Raw genomic sequence first — 25,588 nt, 5'->3', positions numbered from 1 at the left:
TGCAAAACAAAAAAGCTGTACTTTTTTGTCAGAAGTCAGCAAAAAACAAATAAGAAGAACTCTTGAAAAATGACTTCTCCAAACTGTACGCTTCAGAAGTGTGTGCATGTGAGTGATAGACAGGGACAGAGTGAGAAACTGATCTCTTACCCTCACACTTATGATTTGTAAAGTTGTACACGTATCCTGTAGGGCACTGGCACACGTATGAGCCTGGACTGTTGACACATCTGGACGGCTCTTGGCATTGGTTGGGGTGAAGCCGACACTCATTAATATCTACAGATGAAGATAATGATTAGATATCTTTCAGTTATTACAGCATTATTTGCTGTTGTGTTATGTGCACAAGCTGTTCATGCTCACACTAACACACATTACCGTATTGCATTCGACTTGTAAACAGGATCCATTAATGTCCAGAACACAAGCTGTGTGTTTACCGTAACAGTGAAGAGGTGCCCGGCCAAACGGAGGTCACTATTGTGCAAACGCTGTTATGCAATATAGATAAAGATCAGCTTTTAAATAGGATCTATATCCTGTGAGAACAAAACACCCACATAGAGTGAGTGTGTTTTTGCACACTGGCTAGGGGGTCCACATTTGCATGTGTGATTGATTGCAATGTTTTCATTTCCGTGGGTCCCTTGGTGTGTGTAGTCACACAGCTTGGTCGGAATCGTGTTTTGCTGTTACAGGAAAAATCGCAGCATTCTCAGAACAGCTGTTGAAACTCAGACCCAGCTGGCTGAGAGCTCAGAGTGAGAGAGAAGTCAAACGGATTGGAATCAGGACAGCGCTGGCTCCTCGAATGTGTTTTTCTAAGGATTTTTGTGGCCTTAAAATAATTTAGCAGCTCGGAGAAGAGTACTGGACATTTGTTTTTGTATTTGAAAACATAGTTATTATTGTAGATCTTAGTATTAAGGGTTTTTTTTAACATTAGCTTCAACTGATTGAGCTATTAGATCTTGCCTTAATGCACCATCATGAAATGATTTAAGGCCAGTTTCCCAAAAGCACTGTAAAGTTAAGATTATTTTACAAAAGAGAGAGAGAGGGAAAGAAGAGAGGGGGAGAGAGAGGGAAAGAAGAGAGAGAGAGAGGGGGAGAGAGTTCAATGTGACATTTAATCTATTATTTACCAATGACCTGTGTGCTGTAAGACTTTTGGGAAACTCAGCCCTGCTCAAATTTAGCCTCAGTGAAACACATCTGGATATTAGGTTAGGATAGTTTTGTGTTCTAATATCCCCCCCCCCCCCCCCCCCCCATTTAAGAGTACTTTCCATCTCACGGTCATTTTCATGGGTGAAGGTTGTTTTTTTTTTTTTGTAATTTAGTTTTTATTTTTAAAAAGCATCTACTGTATTAGTCTGTTTTGTATGCCACTGAAAGACTACTGTTGATCCTTCGTTACAAAACCACATTTCCATTATTATTATTATTATTATTATTATTATTATATTGTACTTTTGTATAGTATTCCTACCTAGTCCTTCAATCTGATTCACTCGCATCTTTAGCAAAACACTGCATCTCACACAGAACAATAGTTACCGGTATATGCATAAGTTTGAATCCCTCAGGTTCTCAGTGAAGAAAAGCGTGACGTAATACTTGAGCGAAAACAATTATGTACCACTGATTTACAATTTATCTCAAACAAAATGAGAAGTGATGAAATAATGATAGGCCTATCCTATAGCAACACAACAATCTGACACATACAATGCCTTGCAAAAGTATTCATCCCCCTTGGTGTTTGTCCTGTTTTGTTGCATTACAAGCTTGAATTAAAATGGATTTTTGGAGGGTTAGCACCATTTGATGATTTACACAACATGCCTACAGCTTTAAAGGTGCAAATTGTTGTTTCATTGTGACACAAACAATAATTAAGAAGAAAACACAAAAATCTGGAGTGTGCACAGGTATTCACCCCCCTTTCATATGAAACCCCTTTATAAGAGCTGCTCCAACCAATTCACTTCATAAGGTCACATAATTAGTTGATTAAGATCCATCTGTGTGCAACCAAAGTGTCACATGACCTCTTACATGATGTCTGTATAAAATCAACCTGTTCTGGAAGGACCCTGACTCTGCAACATGAAAGCCAAGGAGCCTCCAAACAGGTCAGAGACAAAGTTGTGGAGAAGTATAGATCAGGGTTGGGTTATAAAAAAAATAATAAAAAATCCCAAACTTTGAATATCCCAGGGAGCACCATTAAATCCATTATAGCAAAATGGAAAGAATATGGCACCACTACAAACCTGACAAGAGAAGGCCACCCACCAAAACTCACAGACCGGGCAAGGAAGGCATTAATCAGAGATGCAACAAAGACACCAAAGATAACACTGAAGGAGCTGCAAAGATCCACAGCGGAGATGGGAGTATCTGTCCATAGGACCACTTTAAGCTGTACACGCCACAGAGCGGGGCTTTATGGAAGAGTGGGCAGAAAAAAGCCGTTGCTTAAGAAAACACATTTGGAGTTTGCCCAACAGCATGTGGCAGACTCCCCAAACACATGGAAGAAGATTCTCTGGTCAAATGAGACTAAAATTGATCTTTTTGGCCATCACGGGAAACGCCATGTGTGGCGCAATTCCATCACCCTGAGAACACCATTCCTACAGTGAAGCATGGTGGTGGCAGCATCATGCTGTGGGGATATTTTTCATCTGCAGGGACAGGAAAGCTGGTCAGGACTGAAGGAAAGATGGATGGCACTAAATACAGGCCAATTCTGGAGGAAAACCTGTTTTAGTCGGCCAGAAGTTTGAGACTGGGACGAAGGTTCACGTTCCAGCAGGACAATGACCCTAAACATACTGCTAAAGCTACACTGGAGTGGTTTAAAGGGAAACATATTTAAATGTCTTGGAATGGTCTAATCAAAGCCCAGACCTAGCCCTGTGATTATCTGGCGACTTGTCCAGGGTGTACCCCGCCTTTCGCTGGGATAGGCTCCAGCTTGCCTGCGACCCTGTAGAACAGGATAAAGTGGCTAGAGATAATGAGATGAGATGAGAAGCCCAGACCTCAATCCAATTGAGAATCTGTGGCATAACTTGAAGACTGCTGTACACCAATGCAACCCATCTAACTTGGAGTTGGAGCAGTTTTGTCTTGAGGAATGGGCAAAATTCCCAGTGGCTAGATGTGCTAAGCTAATAGAGACATACCCCAAGAGACTTGCAGCTGTAATTGCAGAGCATTGACTGTGGGGGGTGAATACTTGTGCACACTCCAGATTTCTGTTTTTTCATCTTAATTATTGTTTGTGTCACAATAAAAAAACACAACTTGCACCTTAAAAGTGGTAGGCATGTTGTGTAAATCGAATGACGCTAACCCACCAAAAATCCATTTTAATTCCAGCTTGTAATACGACAAAACAGGACAAACACCAAGGGGGATGAATACTTTTGCAAGATACTGTAAGTTTTGGAAGAAAAGTTGGCAAAAGTCAAAGTTTTGCCCCAACACACTCAGTTCACAGATCTGATCTGAAGAAGGCAGTCCATAACATCTGAAGTTCTGACAGAGATGTCAGGAAGAATCGGCAGCAAATATTACAACTGACATGACCATAAGGCTGCTTAGTTGATACAAAAGAAAAGGATATAAATATCACTTTCAGAAAAGGAGATGCAAAACTTTGAATTCACGATTAATTATTTTAACATACACTCTTTATATATACACACGAGGAAAAGAACTTTAAGAAAACCTTTAAAAATGTTTGCCAGCTGTGGTAATGAATGAACGAACATCTGTGAAACACATTAAATATCTTGCTAGTTAAAATAGTTCTCTCTGGGTTTTTTTTCTCAAGGTTTTTTATATATCATCATAAAGTGTAAAAAAATGAATAAATAAAGTTGTTGAAAGCACAATTTTTTTTAAAAGAAAATTTTAAACCCTTTATCCTTGGACTGAATGGAGAAACTGAGGTTTCTGTCTGTAACCAGGATGGAAACAGTATGGAGAAAGTGTACTTACTGTAAGTAAAAGTCTTGTATAGTGTCAATAGCAAACTTCTGTTTTTATTTTTTCAAATGATTTTAGAGAGTGTGATACGGTATGGTACGCAAATCTGGTATGGCAATCTTTCAGTTCAGTTAAAGTCCAAGCTGGGGCGTTTGGTTAAAATAGCTTTGAAAATTGTAGGGCATCAAGATCAGTGTTACCTGCAGTCACTGTATGAAAAGTCAGTGCTCAGGGAGGCACTGAAGATTCTGGACGACCCTACTCACATCCTGAATCAGGAATTTGCTCTGCTACCCTCAGGTAGAAGATTCAGGGTACCAAACTGTAGGCTAAATAAAAATATAAGAACTCATTCATCCCAGGTGCCATAAAGATGTTAAATAGTAACAAATAGTAGTGTATGTTTATTATTCAGTATTTATTCAACCTATTTATTGGGCTTACTGTAGCCTTGACCGCTGCTGTTGTTTACTTTTACCACCCACTCTCTGTGCTGTGTTCATTTTGCTGAGCTGCAACTATGTTGTGTCAGTGTCTGTGTTGTGTATGATGAGGTGAAGTACATGTTCGTATGTTCTATTTACGTGTTGTTTTTATGTAGTGTGCAAGCTATTGTAGGTCTGTGATGCCGTGACTAGAGCCCAAGATGAATTTCCCCTTTGGGGATGATAAAGTATACTTTATCAAATAAAAGGAGAAGTTCAGAACCAAAAGCTGAAATGTATCTACAATCAAGAGTTAAAAAAGCAAATGTTTTCATGAAACAAACTAACCACCACTCATAACCCTAGAATTTGGCTTGCCTTTTAGCTAATTATCCAATGGATATTAGTGCACTAGCAATGAAAACAAAACCGAAGAAGCTAGTTTGTTCAGCAAGCTAAATTTACAACACTTAAAGTTCACCTAACCCAACATACTTATTTAGATTTGATGGATTTAAAAAGCTGATATTCATTTTTACATGGTAGGCAAAGAAGACGTCTCATCCTGTATGAACAGGTAACTCCAGCAAAAGACAACATTTTACTAAGGACAAAAAAAAAACAGAGAAAAGAAAAAAATCTCATGGTGTTGAAGAGTTGTAAGCAGTAGACCAAAACTGAAAATTCAAGGAGTATTTTATTTCCTCTTGGAAATTTACTCAAGTACGTGTACAAGTATTCAGTTTCAGTAATACACTGCAACCCTGCTATGATGAACTCTCTTACTACAAACTTTGGCATATGACAAACTAAGTTTGTGTCTCCTGAACTTTAAAAAAAAAAATCACTGTCACGTCCACACTCACTGACGCTCAGAATGTGCATCGCTATTAGAACTAATTATTATGCACCTGTTCCATATTAGAGCGCAATCACAGCACACGCTTATAAGCACCCTGTAAACACACAGACTTGGCATAGTATACGTGCTGTGCCTAGTGTCTCACATTACCAAGCCTTATATCTGTGTATTGCCTTTCTGGTTTTGACTTGACTTTGTGTATTTGGCCTCTGCCTTTCGTCTTTGCCTCCGCCCTTCTGTTTGATTATTGCCCATTTCACGACCCTGCCTTTGTCTTGTGTTTTTAAATTGTTTGCCGGGTGGCACGGTGGTGTAGTGGTTAGCGCTGTCGCCTCACAGCAAGAAGGTCCTGGGTTCGAGCCCCGTGGCCGGCGAGGGCCTTTCTATGTGGAGTTTGCATGTTCTCCCCGTGTCCGCGTGGGTTTCCTCTGGGTGCTCCGGTTTCCCCCACAGTCCAAAGACATGCAGGTTAGGTTAACTGGTGACTCTAAATTGACCGTAGGTGTGAATGTGAGTGTGAATGGTTGTCTATGTGTCAGCCCTGTGATGACCTGGCGACTTGTCCAGGGTGTACCCCGCCTTTCGCCCGTAGTCAGCTGGGATAGGCTCCAGCTTGCCTGCGACCCTGTAGAAGGATAAAGCGGCTACAGATAATGAGATGAGATGAGATGAGTTTCCCCTCTCTTTTGCACGTTATCTGCGACCAGTGGGCGATTTGGGGAGGGGCATGCAAGTCACAGGGAAGTCACATGACTACTTCACGGGCGGGGATTGGCTTCGCCTTTGGAGTTGATTGCTTCGTTATCGCAAAGACACGCACACACGGCGATATCTCTGCAACAAGTCAGCAACTGGCGATTTTTTGGTCACAGAATATCAAGCATGTTTGATACCTGCGATCTATTGCAAGAAACAAACAAACAAACAAAAAAATCGCCGTCGCAAATATCTGCACACGAAGCGATTTTTTGCTTACATCAAAAAGTTGCGCGACCAAGCAACGGAAAGTCACCCATGTGTGCCGGGCTTTACATGACACACTGAGTCATGTGCTTCTCTTCCCACCAGAGACAAACAATAAGTAATCAAGTTCGCATTCAAGTAAACAATACATGTTAATGGCATAAAACAAAGGCTTAACGAGCCTCGCTTAGGTGTCGATAACTAATAATTATCAAAAAGGGTGATCAAAGGATCGATACAAGGACGAAATGACTGCCGATACCGCTAAACTTATTGCCTAGTTAAAGCGTCCTGGCAGTATTTTTATACACCCCGCCCCGTGGCACGACATAAGTGACATCATCAGCGATTTGCAACAGATGAATGAACTGAATGGTGAAGATTTAGAAAAACAGAGCGAGTCAGTAGGTGGACACTGACAACGATACACCGGTAACCTCAATCATTTCCATAACAGATGAAGAACTCATCGCCTCCATTTGTGATCCTTTAACTCAGTCAGTGAACTGCGATAGTGACTCGGAAGGAGAAATTCGTGATAAGGAGAACGTGCCTAAAATTTCACATATAACATGAGTATTTGGTGTAACAAGTGGGTCCATTTCAGCATTACAAACTTTGATAGAACAAACTGTTTGGACGTCCCTGAGGAGTTCGTTATAGTGGGGTTACAGTGTACTTGAGTAAAGTACAAATCTTCCAAGAGAGTACTTAAATAACAAATTACAAATGACTAGATTACAAATATTCAAGTATTTTCCACTCCTTCCATAACTCCCACCCAATGTCTCCGTCATTATTTATTATTCTATAGATTATGCTTCATTAATATTACACAGTGGAAGAATATAAAGAAAGAAAATGCAAGCTTGATGTTAGAAATGTGGGCTCACCAAAACAGTTGATCGTGTCATACTGGTAGTAACCACTAAAACAAAAGCACTGGAAGCTCCCGAGTGTGTTCTGGCAGCCCTGCTTACAACCAGCAAGGAAATCTGGGTCCTTACACTCATCAATATCTGTCAGAAAATAACAGATACCAATACTCTGGTTAGCTGTTCTATTAAAGAACCACCAAAACTAGCCAATAAAGGGTTAACTCATATAAAGTGATCAATGATTCTCTTTTAAATCCCTAAGGATATAGTACCCACCCTCTTCACATAGAAGCCCTTTCCAGCCAGGTTTGCATACACAAGTATAGGTACCCTGACCATCAATACAGTGCTTGTATCCCTCCTTACTGCACGGCAGCGGCAAACACTGGTTACGTAACTCTGTAAACATCATCAGTAGAAACAAAAAGCTGAATCTAACACTACTTTTTGAAGCATGTTTGACAATTCCAGACTTGCTGCAGTAATAGATGTACAGTACCACTCAAAAGTTTGGACACCCCTACTCATTCATAGGTTTTTCTGTATTGTGACTATTTTCTATATTGTAGAACAAAACTGGAAATATCAAAACTATGAAATAACATATGGAACATATATGGAATTATGTGGTAAGGAAAAAAAAAGTTTCATATTTTAGATTCTTCAAAGTAGCCACCATTTACATTGACAATGCTTTGCACACTATTGGCTTTATCTTAAAGTTAGACGGCCTTTCGATTTCATAAAATCAGTGAAATTTAGTTCCCTCTGAAATTTGGTGATTGTGATATGTTTGATCCTGGGATTGAGATGCTGGCCTCTTCTGCCCCTCGGACCTGCTTGATCCATCCTGGTGCCCTGTGTCTGGTCGGAGTTTTATCGCCCCACTCCTGTGAAGGACGGCCCCATGAGGACAGTTGAGGGTTATACCTGTTAAAACTGTTAATATTATAGTCAGGCTGTCTGTTGTTGCCCAAATGAGGATGGGTTCCTTTTTGAGTCTGGTTCCTCTCGAGGTTTCTTCCTCATGTCGTCTGAGGGAGTTTTTCCTTGCCACCGTCGCCACAGGCTTGCTCACTGGGGATAGATTAGGGATAAAATTAGCTCATGTTTTAAGTCGTTCAAATTCTGTAAAGCTGCTTTGCGACAATGTTTATTGTTAAAAGCGCTGTACAAATAAACTTGATTTGATTTGATGTTTATTTCTGTAATATCTCACAAAAGATCAGGCCAGTCTGTAGCTGGGAACTTATTTAATTTGAGGGGATTAAAGCAAATGATGTGCATGAAATCACTCGCTTCGTACAGTCAAGCAGACAGAGGAAGTCTGTGTGTGCATGCACAGGTTTTTCTTCTTCTTCTTCTTCTTCTTTTGGGTTTTACGGCAGCTGGCATCCACAGTATTGCATTACTGCCATCTACAGGTTTACTTTGATCGTGCACTGACTTCCATCATTCTGTCTAAATGAACAGCTGATCACACCGAGGTGCTCGCTGACTGCCGATATTTATTAGTTTGGTCCTGTGTTTCCTTTCCTTCACAACATAATGTCTTTTCTTCTCGCTTTCTGTTACCTTAGTCGGTCTTTCACGTTTCATTCGCACACTCACATCCGCCAGTTTTCTCTCCTGTTTCAAATTTGTATCCCAGAATGCCTTGCGTGAACAGGGAAAACCCACCACATGATGCATGACGTAGTATCTTGTATTGTGTCATGGTGAAACAGGAAAAAATAGTGGAGAATTTCGGGCCATGTGGCTGTAAACTCATTAATTGTTCTATCTAAATTAAAAAAAACTAATAAAATTGGAAGTCTGTGATTCAAATTCAGTAGCTTTTGGTCCACTAAACAAAAATAATTGGGTGTCAGGGAAAATTCTTTTTACGACCTAAACTTGAAAAATCTGAAAGGCAGTCTATCTTTAACCAGCTTCATGAGGTAGTCCCCTGGAATGCTTTTCAATTAACAGGTGTGCTTTATCAAAAGGTAATTAATAGACGAGTTTCTTGCCTTCTTAATGTGTTTGAGATCAAACAGTAAATAGTAAATAATAAAAATACAGTAAATATCCTTATTCCACAACTGTAGTAATCCATATTACGTCAAGAACCGCTCAACTAAGTAAAGAGAAACGACATCCATCATTAATTTAGGACATGAAGTGAACCATTGAATTAGAAGGTACGTCCAAACTTTTATGCATTCACAACAGCCGACTAGCCTTGAACACACGTGCGGAGGTCCTGAGGAATTCCAGAGTCTGTGTTCGTATTGGAGGTACTACCAACACGGAAGTGCACCAAACACTCTGGAGAAGAAAATAAATAAATAAATAAATAAATAAATAAAAATTTCACCTTTAATGGTACATTTGCAATCATGTACAAGTCATGGTGTTAAAAGTATCATCCAGAACAGTCTTAAACCACAGCATGGTTGGATTCTCAAATCTGATCAATTTTCTATAACAGTAGCTTGGTTATACAGTTAGAGGGTTATATTACTATATTCATAGTACATTTCTGTTTCTATAGCAACAAGTTATACAGGGGCTTGTACGGTGGATCCTCTGTGTAAACAGATAAAAAAAAATTTGAGGTTTCTGTATACACTACCGTTCAAAAGTTTGGGGCCACCCAGACAATTTTGTGGTTTCCATGAAAATTCACTTTTATTTACCACCATAAGTTGTAAAATGAATAGAAAATATAGTCAAGACATTTTTCTGGCCATTTTGAGCATTTAATCGACCCCACAAATGTGATGCTCCAGAAACTCAATCTGCTCAAAGGAAGGTCAGTTTTATAGCTTCTCTAAAGAGCTCAACTGTTTTCAGCTGTGCTAACATGATTGTACAAGGGTTTTCTAATCATCCATTAGCCTTCTGAGGCAATGAGCAAACACATTGTACCATTAGAACACTGGAGTGAGAGTTGCTGGAAATGGGCCTCTATACACCTACAGTGGTGCTTGAAAGTTTGTGAACCCTTTAGAATTTTCTATATTTCTGCATAAATATGACCTAAAACATCATCAGATTTTCACACAAGTCCTAAAAGTAGACAAAGAGAACCCAGTTAAACAAATGAGACAAAAATATTATACTTGGTCATTTATTAATTGAGGAAAATGATCCAATATTACATAACTGTGAGTGGCAAAAGTATGTGAACCTCTAGGATTAGCAGTTAATTTGAAGGTGAAATTAGAGTCAGGTGTTTTCAATCAATGGGATGACAATCAGGTGTGAGTGGGCACCCTGTTTTATTTAAAGAACAGGGATCTATCAAAGTCTGATCTTCTCAACACATGTTTGTGGAAGTGTATCATGGCATGAACAAAGGAGATTTCTGAGGACCTCAGAAAAAGCGTTGTTGATGCTCATCAGGCTGGAAAAGGTTACAAAACCAACTCTAAACAGTTTGGACTCTACCAATCCACAGTCAGACAGATTGTGTACAAATGGAGGAAATTGAAGACCATTGTTACCCTCCCCAGGAGTGGTCGACCAACAAAGATCACTCCAAGAGCAAGGCATGTAATAGTCGGCGAGGTCACAAAGGACCCAGGGTAACTTCTAAGCAACTGAAGGCCTCTCTCACATTGGCTAATGTTAATGTTCATGAGTCCACCATCAGGAGAACACTGAACAACAATGATGTGCATGGCAGGGTTGCAAGGAGAAAGCCACTGCTCTCCAAAAAGAACATTGCTGCTCATCTGCAGTTTGCTAAAGATCACGTAGACAAGCCAGAAGGCTATTGGAAAAATGTTTTGTGGACGGATGAGACCAAAATAGAGCTTTTTGGTTTAAATGAGAAGCGTTATGTTTGGAGAAAGGAAAACACTGCATTCCAGCATAAGAACCTTATCCCATCTGTGAAACATGGTGGTGGTAGTATCATGGTTTGGGCCTGTTTTGCTGCATCTGAGCCAGGACGGCTTGTCATCATTGATGGAACAATGAATTCTGAATTATACCAGGAAATTCTAAAGGAAAATGTCAGAACATCTGTCCATGAACTGAATCTCAAGAGAAGGTTAGTCATGCAGCAAGAAAACGACCCTAAGCACACAAGTCATTCTACCAAAGAATGAATAAAGTTAATGTTTTGGAATGGCCAAGTCAAAGTCTTGACCTTAATCCAATTGAAATGTTGTGGAAGGACTTGAAGCGAGCAGTTCATGTGAGGAAACCCACAAACATCCCAGAGTTGAAGCTGTTCTGTACGGAGGAATGGGCTAAAATTCCTCCAAGCCGGTGTGCAGGACTGATCAACAGTTACTAGAAACATTTAGTTGCAGTTATTGCTGCACAAGGGGGTCACACCAGATACTGAAAGCAAAGGTTCACATACTTTTGCCACTCACAAATATGTAATATTGGATCATTTTCCTCAATAAATAAATGACCAAGTATAATATTTTTGTCTCATTTGTTTAACTGGGTTCTCTTTATCTACTTTTAGAACTTGTGTGAAAATCTGATGATATTTTAGGTCATATTCATGCAGAAATATAGAAAATTCTAAAGGGTTCACAAACTTTCAAGCACCACTGTATGGAGATATTGCACCAAAAACCAGACATTTGCAGCTAGAAGAGTCATTTACCACATTAGCAATGTATAGAGTGTATTTCTGATTAGTTTAAAGTGATCTTCATTGAAAAGAACAGTGCTTTTCTTTCAAAAATAAGGAAATTTCAAAGTGACCCCAAACTTTTGAACGGTAGTGTAAATTTTTATTTATCCTTTAAAAAAAAAGAACAGATGTTTTTAGTAATGTTGTAGTCAAGACCACCTAAACCGAGAACAAGTGACGACCAAGACCAGAGTGTATTGAGACCGAGACAGGACCAAGACTTTGAGGGGTTGAGATCAAGTCAAGACCAAGACCAAGTCTAGACCAGGACCAGATCAGTGTGTGTGAAGGGAGGAGGGGGAGAGGTGACGGACGTTAACAGGAAGAAAATTTTCAAATTAGCACAGACAATTTAGTGAAATCCCTGCAGTTGTGATCTTGACCAGTCTTGAAATAAAATCCAGAGTCCTCTTTGTCTGAGACAGAGACAAGACCAAGTAAAAATGTGATTGATTCCGAGACGAGACCGAGATATTCAAAAAGTGGTCCCGAGACTAAGACCGGTCTGAAGTACTACAACACTAGTTTGTAGCATATTTTTCCAAGGTTATTTAATACTCTCATCTGTTTTTGCCTGATCACACATACAAAAAGCCTTTAGGAAAATAACCAGCATGACTTATTCCTCTGCGGCTCCAGTAGTTGTAGCAAGAAGGAGGAGAAGTCCAGCATCATCATTACACCAGCTTTGGGAATACTTTATTTTTATGTTTTGTAAATCTTTCTCATCTTAAGACCATTACAGTGTAATGATTGTGTAAAGACTTCAAGACTTGCCCTCATGCTTCCAGTATCAGTGAGGTTTATTTCCCCCTCCAAGGTTTTTCGGTTCTTTTCTCAATACAGAAAAATGTATTAGACAGATGACTTTTTGTGGTAAGATACACATACACTAAATTAGATGAATTATAGCAAAATTATAGCATATGAGAAGCAGTGACGTCATTTTGGCTTTTTGGTTCACTGCAGGTATAATTTTGTCAAGAAATGAATAACAGCTGGCTAAATACGTGGATTTGTGTTTGTAGAAGGTTTTAGAGTACGAAGAAATTTCTCAAAATCTTCCCTTTGCTACTGATTGGGGACAATTAATAACGTACCTGTATACTTGGGGAAGAAGTATTCCTAAAAATGCAAAAGACAAATATATTGTCAGTATAAACTCTGTGTTTTGACACTAAGAATAGAGAACAGAATAACCTTTCATTGTCATTGCACAGTGGGGTACAACGAAATTGTGGAAGCTTTACTCAAAACAGAGTACAGAAAGAAATAATAGAATAAAAACAATAATAAAATGAAAGAAAAACATCATATAAAAGGTGGCATTTTCAGTGTGCGATACAAATTAAAACTTTCAAAAAAAAAGTTCTTCAAATAGTGCAATGGTCTTTGAAGCAGGTGAACGTGTGTGTGTGTGTGTGTGTGTGTGTACACGTGTGTATGTATGCGTGAGTGAATTGAATTGAATTGAATTGAATTGAATTGGGGGGAGGTGGACAGGTATGATCTAGTTAAAATGGTAGATCAGATATAAATGAAGACATATTGGATATCGTACTTTGTGAAAATAGCAAAGATTGGACTTGGATTAGGAGAAGAAATGCATTTTTGGACCTGGAGATGTTTATATATAAAAGAGACTTGATAGTTAATTCTAACAAAAGAAAAAAACAAACAATGTATTTTTACAATGTGTGTGTGCAAAATTATTTAACTGTGAAGCATTTTAGTGCTTAAAGCAGATACGCAGAACCTTTATTTTAAAATAAATTTCTGAGTGGATAGTATCTCCATCCTTGACTCTTGTATGCTGCATAAATGGGAATTAAAAAAAAAAAAAAACATTTTTGAGAGTTAAAATCAACCGCAAAGTTGGCATTCGAGCTGCCCCGCTGAGCCAGCCAGCCCTGAGTGCGTGATGTCACAGCGGTAACCGGTTTTAAGGCCGAGGCCTTTTACAGCTACTATAGACCAAAGTCATATAAATAAAAAATTATGGTGAAAGTAAGAAATCCCGTTACCGACTCGCTCAACTAAGACTGATTTGACTTCACTGATTGTGGGTTGACTCTCATTAAAACAGGATGGGTGTTATAACTTATGCAACATACATGTACATGCATGCATTTTCACTGATAAAACGTAAAAGGCTCATTAAATAATCAGATGAACTGAGACGATCACATTCTGAAGCAAATTAAATAACCTTATACCGCTAACTTAAACACACAATACAAGTTACACGTATTAATCTAAAGGCAGGTAAACAACGTGTTGTTTTTGTTGTTTTGTATCCAAATGAGAGTCGGAGCTTACCCGTCTGTGTTCTCACTTCTTGAAGGCCGACCTTGTGGCTGACTGTTTTGAAACAATCTGACTTGCAGTTGTTCGTTCAGTTCTCCGTTCATTCGCTTCTTCCACGTAAGGGCGAGATGGCAGCAATATCCAGTTTAAAAATCAGACAGCTGCTCCACTCGTTCTCCATTTTCTCCATACTGAGTACTCCGCCATTACTGCTCGGCTCAGGCAATTACTAAAACCCAGGGACGGAACGGGACGTCACCGGTTTTAGCAACAACCGCAGGGAGGTCACTGCCTGAGCAATATGTCCCGTCCCGTTCCATCCCGGGTTTTACCAACAACCCTCGGCTCAAACTCCGGGAGAACTGGTGCAACTGAACTTTCCTTTTAAAAAATAAATAAAATAAATGTTTTCCTTTTCTTGTAGTTTTATTTAATTGATGGTACTGCGCCCTCTTTCAATATGGGCTTAGAGCCAACGCTCCTCAAGAGATCAGAGGTCTTGTATGAGTCTTCAGTAAAATGTGTAGAGCAGAAGAGAGACCACTTCGTAGGCGCCCAATGCGCCCATGAACTTCTTGTAAAACGCGTCCAAATCTTTGCAGTTTGAACATTCTTGGGCCATGAATGCAACATAAATCCACCTTCTGTCATGTTGCTGGCACACCTACGTGGCATGGCGATAAATTAGCTCAAAATGGAGGATCGGAGTTGCAGTCAGCTCTGTGTTTTAGTATAGCGGAAATGGCGAGGAGACCGATAGACTTCCTGCTGTGACGTCACGGACATCAAGGTCGTTCACTCAGACCGCTACCTATATGAATCAATTTAATTGTAAAAATTACTATATTAGATTTATTGTTAACGCTTAAAACTATTCCTGTGCCATTCTTGAGGTCTCAAGGCATTTATAAATGAAAGCGAGGCCATGGTTCTGCGTATATGCTTTCAGACACAAAAAAAACCCACCAGATGGATACTGGTATCGGCTGATACTCAACATTTGAGTTCTGATTTTCTACAGATGTTCCTGTGCTTTTAGTACATTTTGTCACATCATTTCATGTCATAACACCTCCAGGCCCTGTCCCATGAGTTCTAACTGCCACTTCCTGTTCCTTGATCACTTCCTGTTTATGGACTACATAAGGACAAATAAGTTCACGGTCAGGTTGTAAGGTGTTACTCATACATGTTCTTGCGAAAGTTCTGTTTCAGTTCAAGCTTTGACTTTTGTAGATATTCTGTGTTCTGACCTACTGGCTATTTATTTGACATTGCCTCCTGAACTGTGTGAGAAATTTTATTAAAATCCCCTATATACACTCATTGGCCACTTTATAAGGAACGCCCATCCACCTGCTGTTTTATGCAGTTCTCTAATCAGCCGATCCCTTGACAGCAGCACGGTGCATCAAATCATGCAGATACAAATCAAGAGCTTCAGTTAATGTTCACTTCAAACATCAGAACGGGAAAAATTGTGATCTCAAAGTGTGACTTTCACTGTGGCACTGTGGGTGTTGGTTTGAGCCAGATGGACTGGTTTGAGTATTTCAGAAACTGCTGATCTCTTGGGGTTTTCACACACACCAGTCTGCAGAGTTTACACAGAATGGTGCAAAAAACAAAAACATTGAGGCGAGTGAGCGACAGTTCTGTAGGTGGAAACAAACGCCTTGTAGATAAGAGAGATCAGAGGAAAATGGCCAGATTGGTTCAAGCTGCCAGGAAGGATATAGCAACTCATAGCAACTCTTTACAACCGTGGTGAGCAGAAAAGCATCTCAGCATGCAACAGCAGAAGACCACACTGGGTTCCAGTCCTGCAGCCAAGAACAGGAATCTTAGAATCAACAAGTTCCTATTAAAGTGGCCGGTGAGTGTAATATATATATGGTTACAGGTGTTTAACCCACTTCTAAGTGATGCAGCTTGGATTAATGGCATTTACATTAAAATGTAAAGATAAGTAAAGAAAAAACAAATAAAAATGAGAGAGAGGAAAAAACCACTCAAATGAAAGCTAGCTACCGTCTCAGGGACGTTCTCGAAGATCTCCCGTGCCTCCTCCTTACTGCACAGCTCTTCAATGCACTCTCGCTCCAAATTGCCCTTCTTGCCCTCTTCGAACATTGCGTTTGCTCGCCGGTGCCGCGTGAGAAACTGGGACGCAGTGTTCTGTGGGAGGACTTAAAGAACCAGAGGAAAAAATGATTTTGATGGTGCTGGGTTTAGACATGGGAAATATAGGGCTAGAGATAAACTATGTTTATATAAGAAGCTGAAGATGCACACAAACTAAACTTCATGGAATCTATGACATTGTTTTTACAGGTTTTGATTTTCTTGAGGCTCTTAGGTTAGTGTGCTAGAATAGTGGAGGGAAGAGAGAGAGAGAGAAAACAAGAATTTGGTGCACAAGTTTTAATCTGTTTCGGGTTTTCTGAAATCAACACAGGGTCAACAATATACATGCAGCACACTTAATATTTGGTTAAATGTTTCTGAGAAAATTTCACCTTGACCAGATGCTTTTGGTAGCCATCAACAAGCTTCTGTCAGACTTCTGATTGGATATTTGACCACTCTTCTTGGCAGACTTGGTGGTGTTCAATTAAATGTGTGTGTTTCCTGGCATGGGCCTGACTTTTCAGCACAGTCTCCATATCTTCAATAGGGTTGAGCTCAGGACTTGTTTTAAGCTTAACGTTCGCCTGCTTTCTCCTCCACAACCAGCTGTAATGTGTGTTTGGGGGTCACTGTCCTGCTGGAACACCCAATTGTGTCTAACTGTCTAGCTGATGGTTTGAGGTTATGCTGAAGAATTCTGAGGTAGTCCTCGTCCTTCATTATTCCATCCACTTTGTACAATGCAGCAGTTCTACTGGCAGCAAAACAGCCCCAGAGCATGATGCTACCACCACCATGCTTAACAGTTACTACAGTGTTTCTCTGTACCTCTGGTCATTGTGGCCAAACAACTCAATCTTTATCTTATCTGACCATAAAACTTTCCTCCAGAAGGCTTTTTCTTTGTACATGTGGTCAGCTGCAAACTTGAGTCAAGCTTAAAGGTGTCAATTTTGGAACAGGGGCTTCTTTCTTCGACAGCAGCCTCTCAGTCCATGGTGATATAAAACTCTCTTGACTGCAGACAGTGACGCTGCTGTTACAGCAGTTTCCAGTTCATGGCAGGTCTGTGCCTTGGTGGTTCCTGACCATCTGAACCAATATCCTCTGACAGTTTGGGTCTTCTTCCAGCAAAGTGGGTTGGCAAAGTGGCTACACCTCCCACTAGCTTAATTGTTTGAACTGATGATCTTGGAATCTGCAGTTGTTTAGAAATGGCTCCAAAAGATACGGTATTTCTGAGTGTAAATCTATGATCCTCTTTCTTAGATCTGCACTGAGCTCCTTGGACTTTCCCATTGTACTGTGTGTTGGTCAAGTCAATGAGTGTCAAACAAACCCTTTTTATGTTGGCACAGAGAAGCTCCCAGCTGTATTCAGTTATGATCACTAACAGGAAGTTCAGAGGCAAGTTAAAAGACAATTTTGTAACTTTCAGCACCATTGAATTAATAATCGAAGTGGGCATCTGTAAATCTTTGACCCTGTGTTAAGAAAACTCAAAATAAATTAAAACTTGTGCACCAAATAATTTTTTTCCTATCAAAGATGTATAGCCTCTTTCTTATATAAAATTCATTACTGTATGAAGTAAAATAACATAGAACAGATACATTTTCATTCCCACTCATTCTTTCATAACAGAAAAGTTCCGGATATCGTGTATTCCCACTGGACTGTATTTAATGGAATGGTACAGAGTGCAAACCATGCAATACTGGATATGATGTATAATTAACGAGGCAGAAAGTTCATTGTTATGAAAATCCCAAGCTGAGACATGAGTTAGTTAAGAACATGGCACAAGTCGAGCTACATCATGTCTCTGTTTGGAGTTGTCTTCCTGTTTCTGCACCTTTGTTTTGTTCAAGCAAAGTCTATTTATAACATTCTTGCTTATACAGTGAGACGGCCATATTCATTGACTCACTAACTGCAGTTTCAGTTTACAAGCATGACCCCTCGAACTACAATTCCCACACACCCTGCTTATTAACTCTTAACCACGCACACCTGCTTTCACTTATTACTCGCCTTCTTTAAATTGCGGATTCCATTAGTTTGTCTTGCTTTTATTTTCCATGCTGATGCTTGTTGTGTTCGTCACTTCTTTTTTTTTTCATCTTTATTGGATAGGACAGTGTAGAGACAGGAAACGAGCAGGAGAGAGACGGGGAGGGATCGGGAAATGACCTCGGGTCGGACTCGAACCCGGGTCCCCGGATTTATGATATGGCGCCTTATCCACCTGAGCCACGACGCCCCCGAGTGTTCGTCACTTCTACTGTCGTGTTTTCACGCCTGGTGTTTTTTGTTACTTTGAAATAAAAAGGCACTCTGTGCCTCAACCATGATAAAAATATTAAGTGGAAATGTCAGAAGGTCATATATGAGAGAGAGCACATTCACATAACTTTTATTATGGTATACTGTTTTATTTTGTTAATAGTTATGTTGTTGAGGTCATATTGTGTGTAGTTTATAAATGAAACATTATCACAAATATGTATGTACACGAAAAACAAGCTTTCTTCTCAGTGCTCTCACGGAAGGCGGTCACATTTCTCTGCCTCTCCCTTCCCTTATCTTTCCTGCTTCTGCTGTCTCGTCTGTCTATTGTATATACTTTTAAGAGACTCTCTCTGCACTGCTCTCCAAACTAAAAATCATGGAATTGATAAACTGGTCTCTTCATGCAATTGACACAACCTTCTCGACGAGAAGCCTGGGTTCGGGGGAACCAGCCTGTCCTGCTGGAACATTCGCAGCTGGCTACACGATGGACGTGTGGGAGAGGTGGCGGGTCGTGTGCCTGGCGGTTCTTTCTGTGGAGGACATTGAAGACATCTACCTATTCAGAACCATGATTACAGGACTTTTGCTGATTGGATTAGGCATTGCCCTGGTTTATCGAGGAAATCAGAAAACGGTGACAGCTGTCCAAAGCCCCATAAAGCTGCCCGACATGATTGAAGCGGTGGGCAGAGCTGTCGGCACTCAGACTGTGGCTATTCAGAACTTGAACCGCAACATGGATAACATCATGGAGAAGCTTTTGGCTTTGCAAAGGAAAATGGATCGATTCAGAGACCAGAATGGACAAACAAAGTAGTCGTGTAAAGGAATGCGTCTACTCGCCCCAAGACTAAACAATCCCAATCTTATCTGCTTTCGGCTCCCTCAGACAGCACTGGCCTTGGCCAAAGCCGTTGCTGGGACAACATCTCCCCTTGAAGGTCACTGCTGTGAGACTCTCTCGTATTCCTTCCCCCACTTCCCATGGTCGCCGCTTTTACCCCCAGTGTGACAAGTGGGTAAGCGCCGTCTTCGGCTGCAGGACCAGACTGCTTGTTTGCACTGGGTTACCTATACCTCTGCCCCTCCCATGATCGCCCCCTCCCTCACCCCCTTCCCTCTCAAGTCCTGAGTTTTCATGTTGTAAAGTGTACGGTGTTATTTTTGTGCCGAGGTGTTTTTTTTAATATTCCCACACTGTACTCTCCACAGGAGCATAGTGTGGGGGTTGCGTTTTTCTCCTCCCCTCCCCTCATGTTACTCTGTATTTTTCATCCCTGTCTTCCTATCCTGTCTACTCCCCCTGTGTCAATTGTATGTATGTGTATATGTACGGACGGGTTGACGGCTAATTTCGCTGGTACTTGTGACTAAGTGACAATAAAGGGTTCATTCATTCATTTATATATGCGTCGCTCCTATCCGTGGTTTTGGCTAGTTCTTTAGCTCTTGGAATGTATCCCCCGTGGATACAGCGCTCCCACTTTGTCACGATCATGACACATGTCAATAATGTCATGATCATGATGTGTAAATCTGATTGGTTCTGATTCCCACTGGAACTATAAAAAAAGATTTCTGTAAATGTTACTAGGTCAACAAGGAGAAGATTAACATTTCAACTTTTTATTCCCAATCCCACTACTGCAGCAGCATAACGGAAAATGTTTTTTTTATGTTTTACACTGACTCTGTTCATTCATAGTGAAACATTAACTAATTTAAAAGTTGTCATGTATGGAATTCATTTTATCCACTGTATAGAGGCTTTGCACCGTTATGTGACCCCATAGCAACGGTAACTACGCTGCCATGACAGGGGACATGCTTGTAGTACTTCTTTCAGATGAGTTAGGTGTTATTGACTGGTATGGGAAGGTTTTGCTGTGTTTTTGGATATGCAAATCATTTTGAACAAAACAAAGACACCAAGTTTTTTAATTTACCAAAAGTAATTCATCATCGTGAAAAAAAAAAAATAGAGAAACTTAACGTAGAAAGGAAAAAAAAGAAAAAAAAACATTCAGTGGGACTCGGTGTCGAAAGGAGAGAGGTCAAAAACCCTATGGTATGCTCACATCATTTACACGAAGGTAAGAATTATGTTCCACAACTGCAGCGTGGTGCTCATTCTGATACAGTGAAGTGAATATGAGTGTCAACACAGTGGCTTTGCAGAGCCCAACCTTCACCGAGACTTAAAGTGCATTTACATTCAGGGATCCTTCAGAGCGCATTGTGCGCGCGCTTGGGACCCAATTATTATGGCAAACACCTGATGATGATTTGAGCACAATCAGCACGCGCATATAAGGGTAGTATCTCACTGGGCTGCGACAGCCTGCGACTAGTTGGAGACAAGAATTGTGATAAAATATGCGAATTAGTGACAATTTTCACTTGGAATCACACTGAATTAATATTCGCATATTTTATCGCAATTGTTGTGTCTCCAACTAGTCACAGACTGTCGCAGCCCAGTGAGATACACTCGCACTTCCTGTCTCATGGAAACTGACTCGAGAAGGGTTCGTGAAGGCTTTGCGACACTAGCGACACATTTGCGGCTATTTTGAGAGAAATTGTCGCACAAATTTTTGGAACATGTTCAAAATTTCAGTGATGAAGGAGCGACACTTTGCGACTCATGCGAGGAAATTGAGAAGCCCCACGAATGTTTCAAGGCACTTTTGAAACTCTCTCGCGAATGACGTTCGCAATTTGTCACAGCCCAGTGAGATACTGGCTTAAGGACGCTGTTTTCACAGAGACTTTGTGAAGTACTCTGTCAGGTATGTGACGGTAGACGTATCTAAGTGCAGGAAGTGTTTATTAGCAAACGTGATAATTACAAAAACAAAACACAAACGAAAGCAAAGTCATAAACACTGCTAGAAACAAACATGACAGTGATAATGATAATACTTCACAAAGCCTCTGTGTCCTTATATGTGCGTGCTGATTGCACTCAAATCATCAGGTGTCTCTCATAACTGGGTCCCATGCGTGTGCACAACGTGCTCTGAAGGATCCCTGAATGTAAGCGCACTTTTTAAGTCTCAGTGAAGGTGAGGCTGTACAGAGCCACTGTGTTGACGCTCATGTTCACGTCACTGGATAAGAATGAGCACTGCGCTCCAGTTGTGAAATTATTTTTTTTATTCTTACCTTCGTGTAAATGAAGTGAGCATATCATAGGGTTTTTGACCTCTCTCCTTTCAACACCGAGTCTCGCTGAATGTTTTCCCCCCCCCTCTATGTTAAGAAATTTCTTTATTTTTCCCCCCAGTGATGAATTACTTTTGGTAAATTAAAAAAAATCTGACGTCTTTTTGTTTTGTTCAAAACGATTTGCATATCCAAAAATGCAGCAAAACCTTCCCATACCGATCAAGAACAACTAACTCGTCTAAATGAAGCACTACAAGGGTGCCTCCTGTCATGGCGGTGTAGTTACCATTGCTATGGGGTCAGGTGATGGTGCAAAGCCTCTACTGATCTTAATTCAGTGATTATTTTGAAATTGAATTGATTCAATAAAATCTGGAGGACTGATGAAAATAGAGAGAAAGAACAGACTGAGAAGTGACAAACTAAACAAGGAATAGATAGATAGATAGATAGATAGATAGATAGATAGATAGATAGATAGATAGATAGATATTAATGCATCTCAAACAATTAGCATATCATGAAAAAGTTCTTTTCATAATTTAATTCAAAAAGTTAAACTTTCATATAGTCTATATTCATTACATGTAAAGTGAAATATTTCAAGTATTTTTTTGTTTTAATTTTGATGATTATGGCTTATAGTTCATGAAAATCAGAAATCCATTATCTCAAATTATTAGAATATTTCCTAAGATCAATCAAAAAAGATTTACAATACAGAAATGTCCAACTTCTAAAAACATGTTCATTTATACACTTGATACTTGGTTGGGGCTCCTTTCCCACAAATTACTGCATCAGTGTGGCGTGGCATGGAGGCGATCAGCCTGTGGCACTACTGAGGTGTTACTGAAGCCCAGGTTGCTTTGATGGCAGCCTTCAGCTCGTCTGTATTTTTGGATCGGGTGTTTTTCATCTTCCTCTTGATATTATCTCATAGATTCTCTCTGGGGTTCAGGTCAGGCGAGTTGGCTGGCCAATCAAGAAAGACTGTTTGACAAGCTCTACATCTTTTTTCATAATTACATTTAAGGTGTTTGGATTATTGCATCACCCAGTTGTCATGGACCTCACAATCAACTAAGGATTACAGCCACTGAACTGTCTATTCCACAATAAAGTACTGGATTGGTAAATTACTTCTGGATCTGCTGTCTCTCTCTGTGGGTAACGCTACGGTTTCGCCGGCCTAACTTGAGCCCGCTCTGCCACTGATACCGCTGGCTGATCAGTGTACAGGTGTGTACATTTTCCTCCTCGTGCTTGTATTTCTGGTGTTGCATTTCGTTTGGGAGAGTAGGCTTGTTTGACTTCTCTAGCTGGTGCTGGTCTCTGCGTGTCTGTTGGCAGATGGCCTATTGAGGTGCATTCTCATTTGGCAGGGTTACTAGCTAGCCCAGGAGTTTACGGGATTTTACAATGTCTCACGATTGTTTAGTCCTCCTTTCTGTCACTGCCTTGCCATTATTTCCTGTTTTACTATGGGCTTTTCATACACATCATCTGACCTGGGGTGGCACGGTGGTGTAGTGGTTAGCGCTGTCGCCTCACAGCAAGAAGGTACTGGGTTCGAGCCCCGGGGCCGGCGAGGGCCTTTCTGTGCGGAGTTTGCATGTTCTCCCCGTGTCCGCGTGGGTTTCCTTCGGGTGCTCCGGTTTCCCCCACAGTCCAAAGACATGCAGGTTAGGTTAACCGGTGACTCTAAATTGACCGTAGGTGTGAATGTGAGTGTGAATGGTTGTCTGTGTCTATGTGTCAGCCCTGTGATGACCTGGCGACTTGTCCAGGGTGTACCCCGCCTTTCGCCCGTAGTCAGCTGGGATAGGCTCCAGCTTGCCTGCGACCCTGTAGAAGGATAAAGCGGCTAGAGATAATGAGATGAGATCATCTGACCTTCTACAACTGAACTCATCTTCTCGCCGTCTGTCAGCTGGAGTTTACAAACGCTGTATGGACTTAAACGTCGCTCGCCAGCCTCGTTATATACACCAAGGCTCACGTCGTAAATTTTGTCAACCACTTGACATTTCTCAAGGGATCATCCCCACTATCTGGTCTGCACTACCCTCTCGATCTCCGGCCAGGCAGTGCAGAGGTGGTGGCGTTGATCACAGTAACCTCATATCCCTAACTGTAAACTCTGTCAAAGACACCTGCGGACATCTATCTAACAAACCAAATCTCTGTACACTAGACACATCTTCCACTCCCTACTAAAGACAGGGTTAGAACTAGTGGAGCAATTGTTGCTAATCTGCAGGCATTACAATTCCATGGGCCTACATCATCGGAATGAGCTACACAGCGACTACCAGACTCTCAGTCAGCTAAATTTGCTCTCATAAATGCTCGATTGCTCAATCCCTATCTTACAAGCCTTTCATCTTAAATTACATCTTGGATTCTCGTCAACTGGACTTTTTATTACTAAAACATGGCTTCATGCCAGGGATCTCTCTCCACTCTGTGACCTCTGTCCTCCTCACTGCAATTTTTTAAATTCTCCAAGAACTACTGGTCATGGAGGTGGCTTAGCTACCGTTTTTAATAACGGTTTTAATTGTAGACTTTTGCCTGTGGATGTGTTCTCTACTTTTGAGGTGCAACTTGTAAAAGTTTATGTCAGTACTCCAGTCCTCTGTACTCTGGTGTACAGACCACCGAAAACAAACAGTAATTTTGTTCAAGAATCTTCTGATTTAATATCATTTATGTGGGCGGCGTGGTGATGTAGTGGTTAGCACCATCACCTCACAGCAAGAAGGTTCTGGGTTTGAGCCCAGTGGCTGACAGGGGCTGCGTGGAGTTTGCATGTTCTCCCCGTGTCTGCGTGGGTTTCCTCCGGGTGCTCCGGTTTCCCCCACAGTCCAAAGACATGCAGGTTAGGTTAACTGGTGACTCTAAATTGACCGTAGGTGTGAATGTGAATGGTTGTTTGTGTCAGCCCTGTGATGACCTGGCGACTTGTCCAGGGTGTACCCCGCCTCTCACCCATAGTCAGCTGGGATAGGCTCCAGCTTGGCCGCGACCCTGCACAGGATAAGCGGTTATGGATAATGGATGGATGATGGATATAATTTATGGCCTCTCGTTCTGAGAAACTGCTGATTTTAGGTGATTTTAACATTCATATCTGTTGCGCAGGGCGGCACGGTGGTGTAGTGGTTAGCGCTGTCGCCTCACAGCAAGAAGGTCCTGGGTTCGAGCCCCGGGGCCGGCGAGGGCCTTTCTGTGTGGAGTTTGCATGTTCTCCCCGTGTCCGCGTGGGTTTCCTCCGGGTGCTCCGGTTTCCCCCACAGTCCAAAGACATGCAGGTTAGGTTAACTGGTGACTCTAAATTGACCGTAGGTGTGAATGTGAGTGTGAATGGTTGTCTGTGTCTATGTGTCAGCCCTGTGATGACCTGGCGACTTGTCCAGGGTGTACCCCGCCTTTCGCCCATAGTCAGCTGGGATAGGCTCCAGCTTGCCTGCGACCCTGTAGAAGGATAAAGCGGCTAGAGATAATGAGATGAGATGAGATCTGTTGCGCATCAAAACCCATGGTCAGTGAGTTTTTATGCCTTGTGGACTTGTTTAATCTTGTCCAGTCAGTACTAAGCCCAACGTATCTAAAGGGTCACACATTAGATCTTGTGCTCTCAAGTGGTTTCTCTGTTTCAACTCCTGAAATTGTGGATAGGGGAGAGCGGGGTAAGATGAGCCACTTTTTACATTTTTCATCATAACTACATGTTAAAGCCATTTTTGCTTCCAGTCTACACACCATACCAAATTTCAAAGTGTACTGTTACTATCTGAGCAAAAAATAATTGATAAGCTCTTATGGTTAGAGTGATATTACCTCTTGAAAAAAAAAAGTCAAGTGGCTCAACTTACCCCATGCACGGGGTAAGATGAGC

The 25,588-nt window shown here is 41.0% G+C and overlaps 1 protein-coding gene across 2 annotated transcripts in view; it reads right to left on the bottom strand.

Moving 5' to 3' along the window:
• Positions 1-25,588, bottom strand: part of pros1 (protein S) — a 53,066-nt gene that overhangs the window by 18,803 nt on the left and 8,675 nt on the right. For both annotated transcript variants that reach the window (XM_060898658.1, XM_060898659.1), the window contains exons 2-7: positions 16,120-16,277; positions 12,882-12,906; positions 9,360-9,446; positions 7,413-7,535; positions 7,152-7,277; positions 151-279 (exon numbers count right to left, since the gene is read on the bottom strand). In XM_060898658.1, the coding sequence (XP_060754641.1) occupies positions 151-279; positions 7,152-7,277; positions 7,413-7,535; positions 9,360-9,446; positions 12,882-12,906; positions 16,120-16,277 (648 nt within the window). The remainder of the gene's footprint in view (positions 1-150; positions 280-7,151; positions 7,278-7,412; positions 7,536-9,359; positions 9,447-12,881; positions 12,907-16,119; positions 16,278-25,588) is intronic.

Source organism: Neoarius graeffei, chromosome 18 (genome assembly GCF_027579695.1).
Source record: "Neoarius graeffei isolate fNeoGra1 chromosome 18, fNeoGra1.pri, whole genome shotgun sequence".
Taxonomy (NCBI): Eukaryota; Metazoa; Chordata; class Actinopteri; order Siluriformes; family Ariidae; genus Neoarius; species Neoarius graeffei.
Note: the sequence above shows the minus strand (reverse complement) of the source record. Positions and strands in the feature narration are given on the sequence as shown.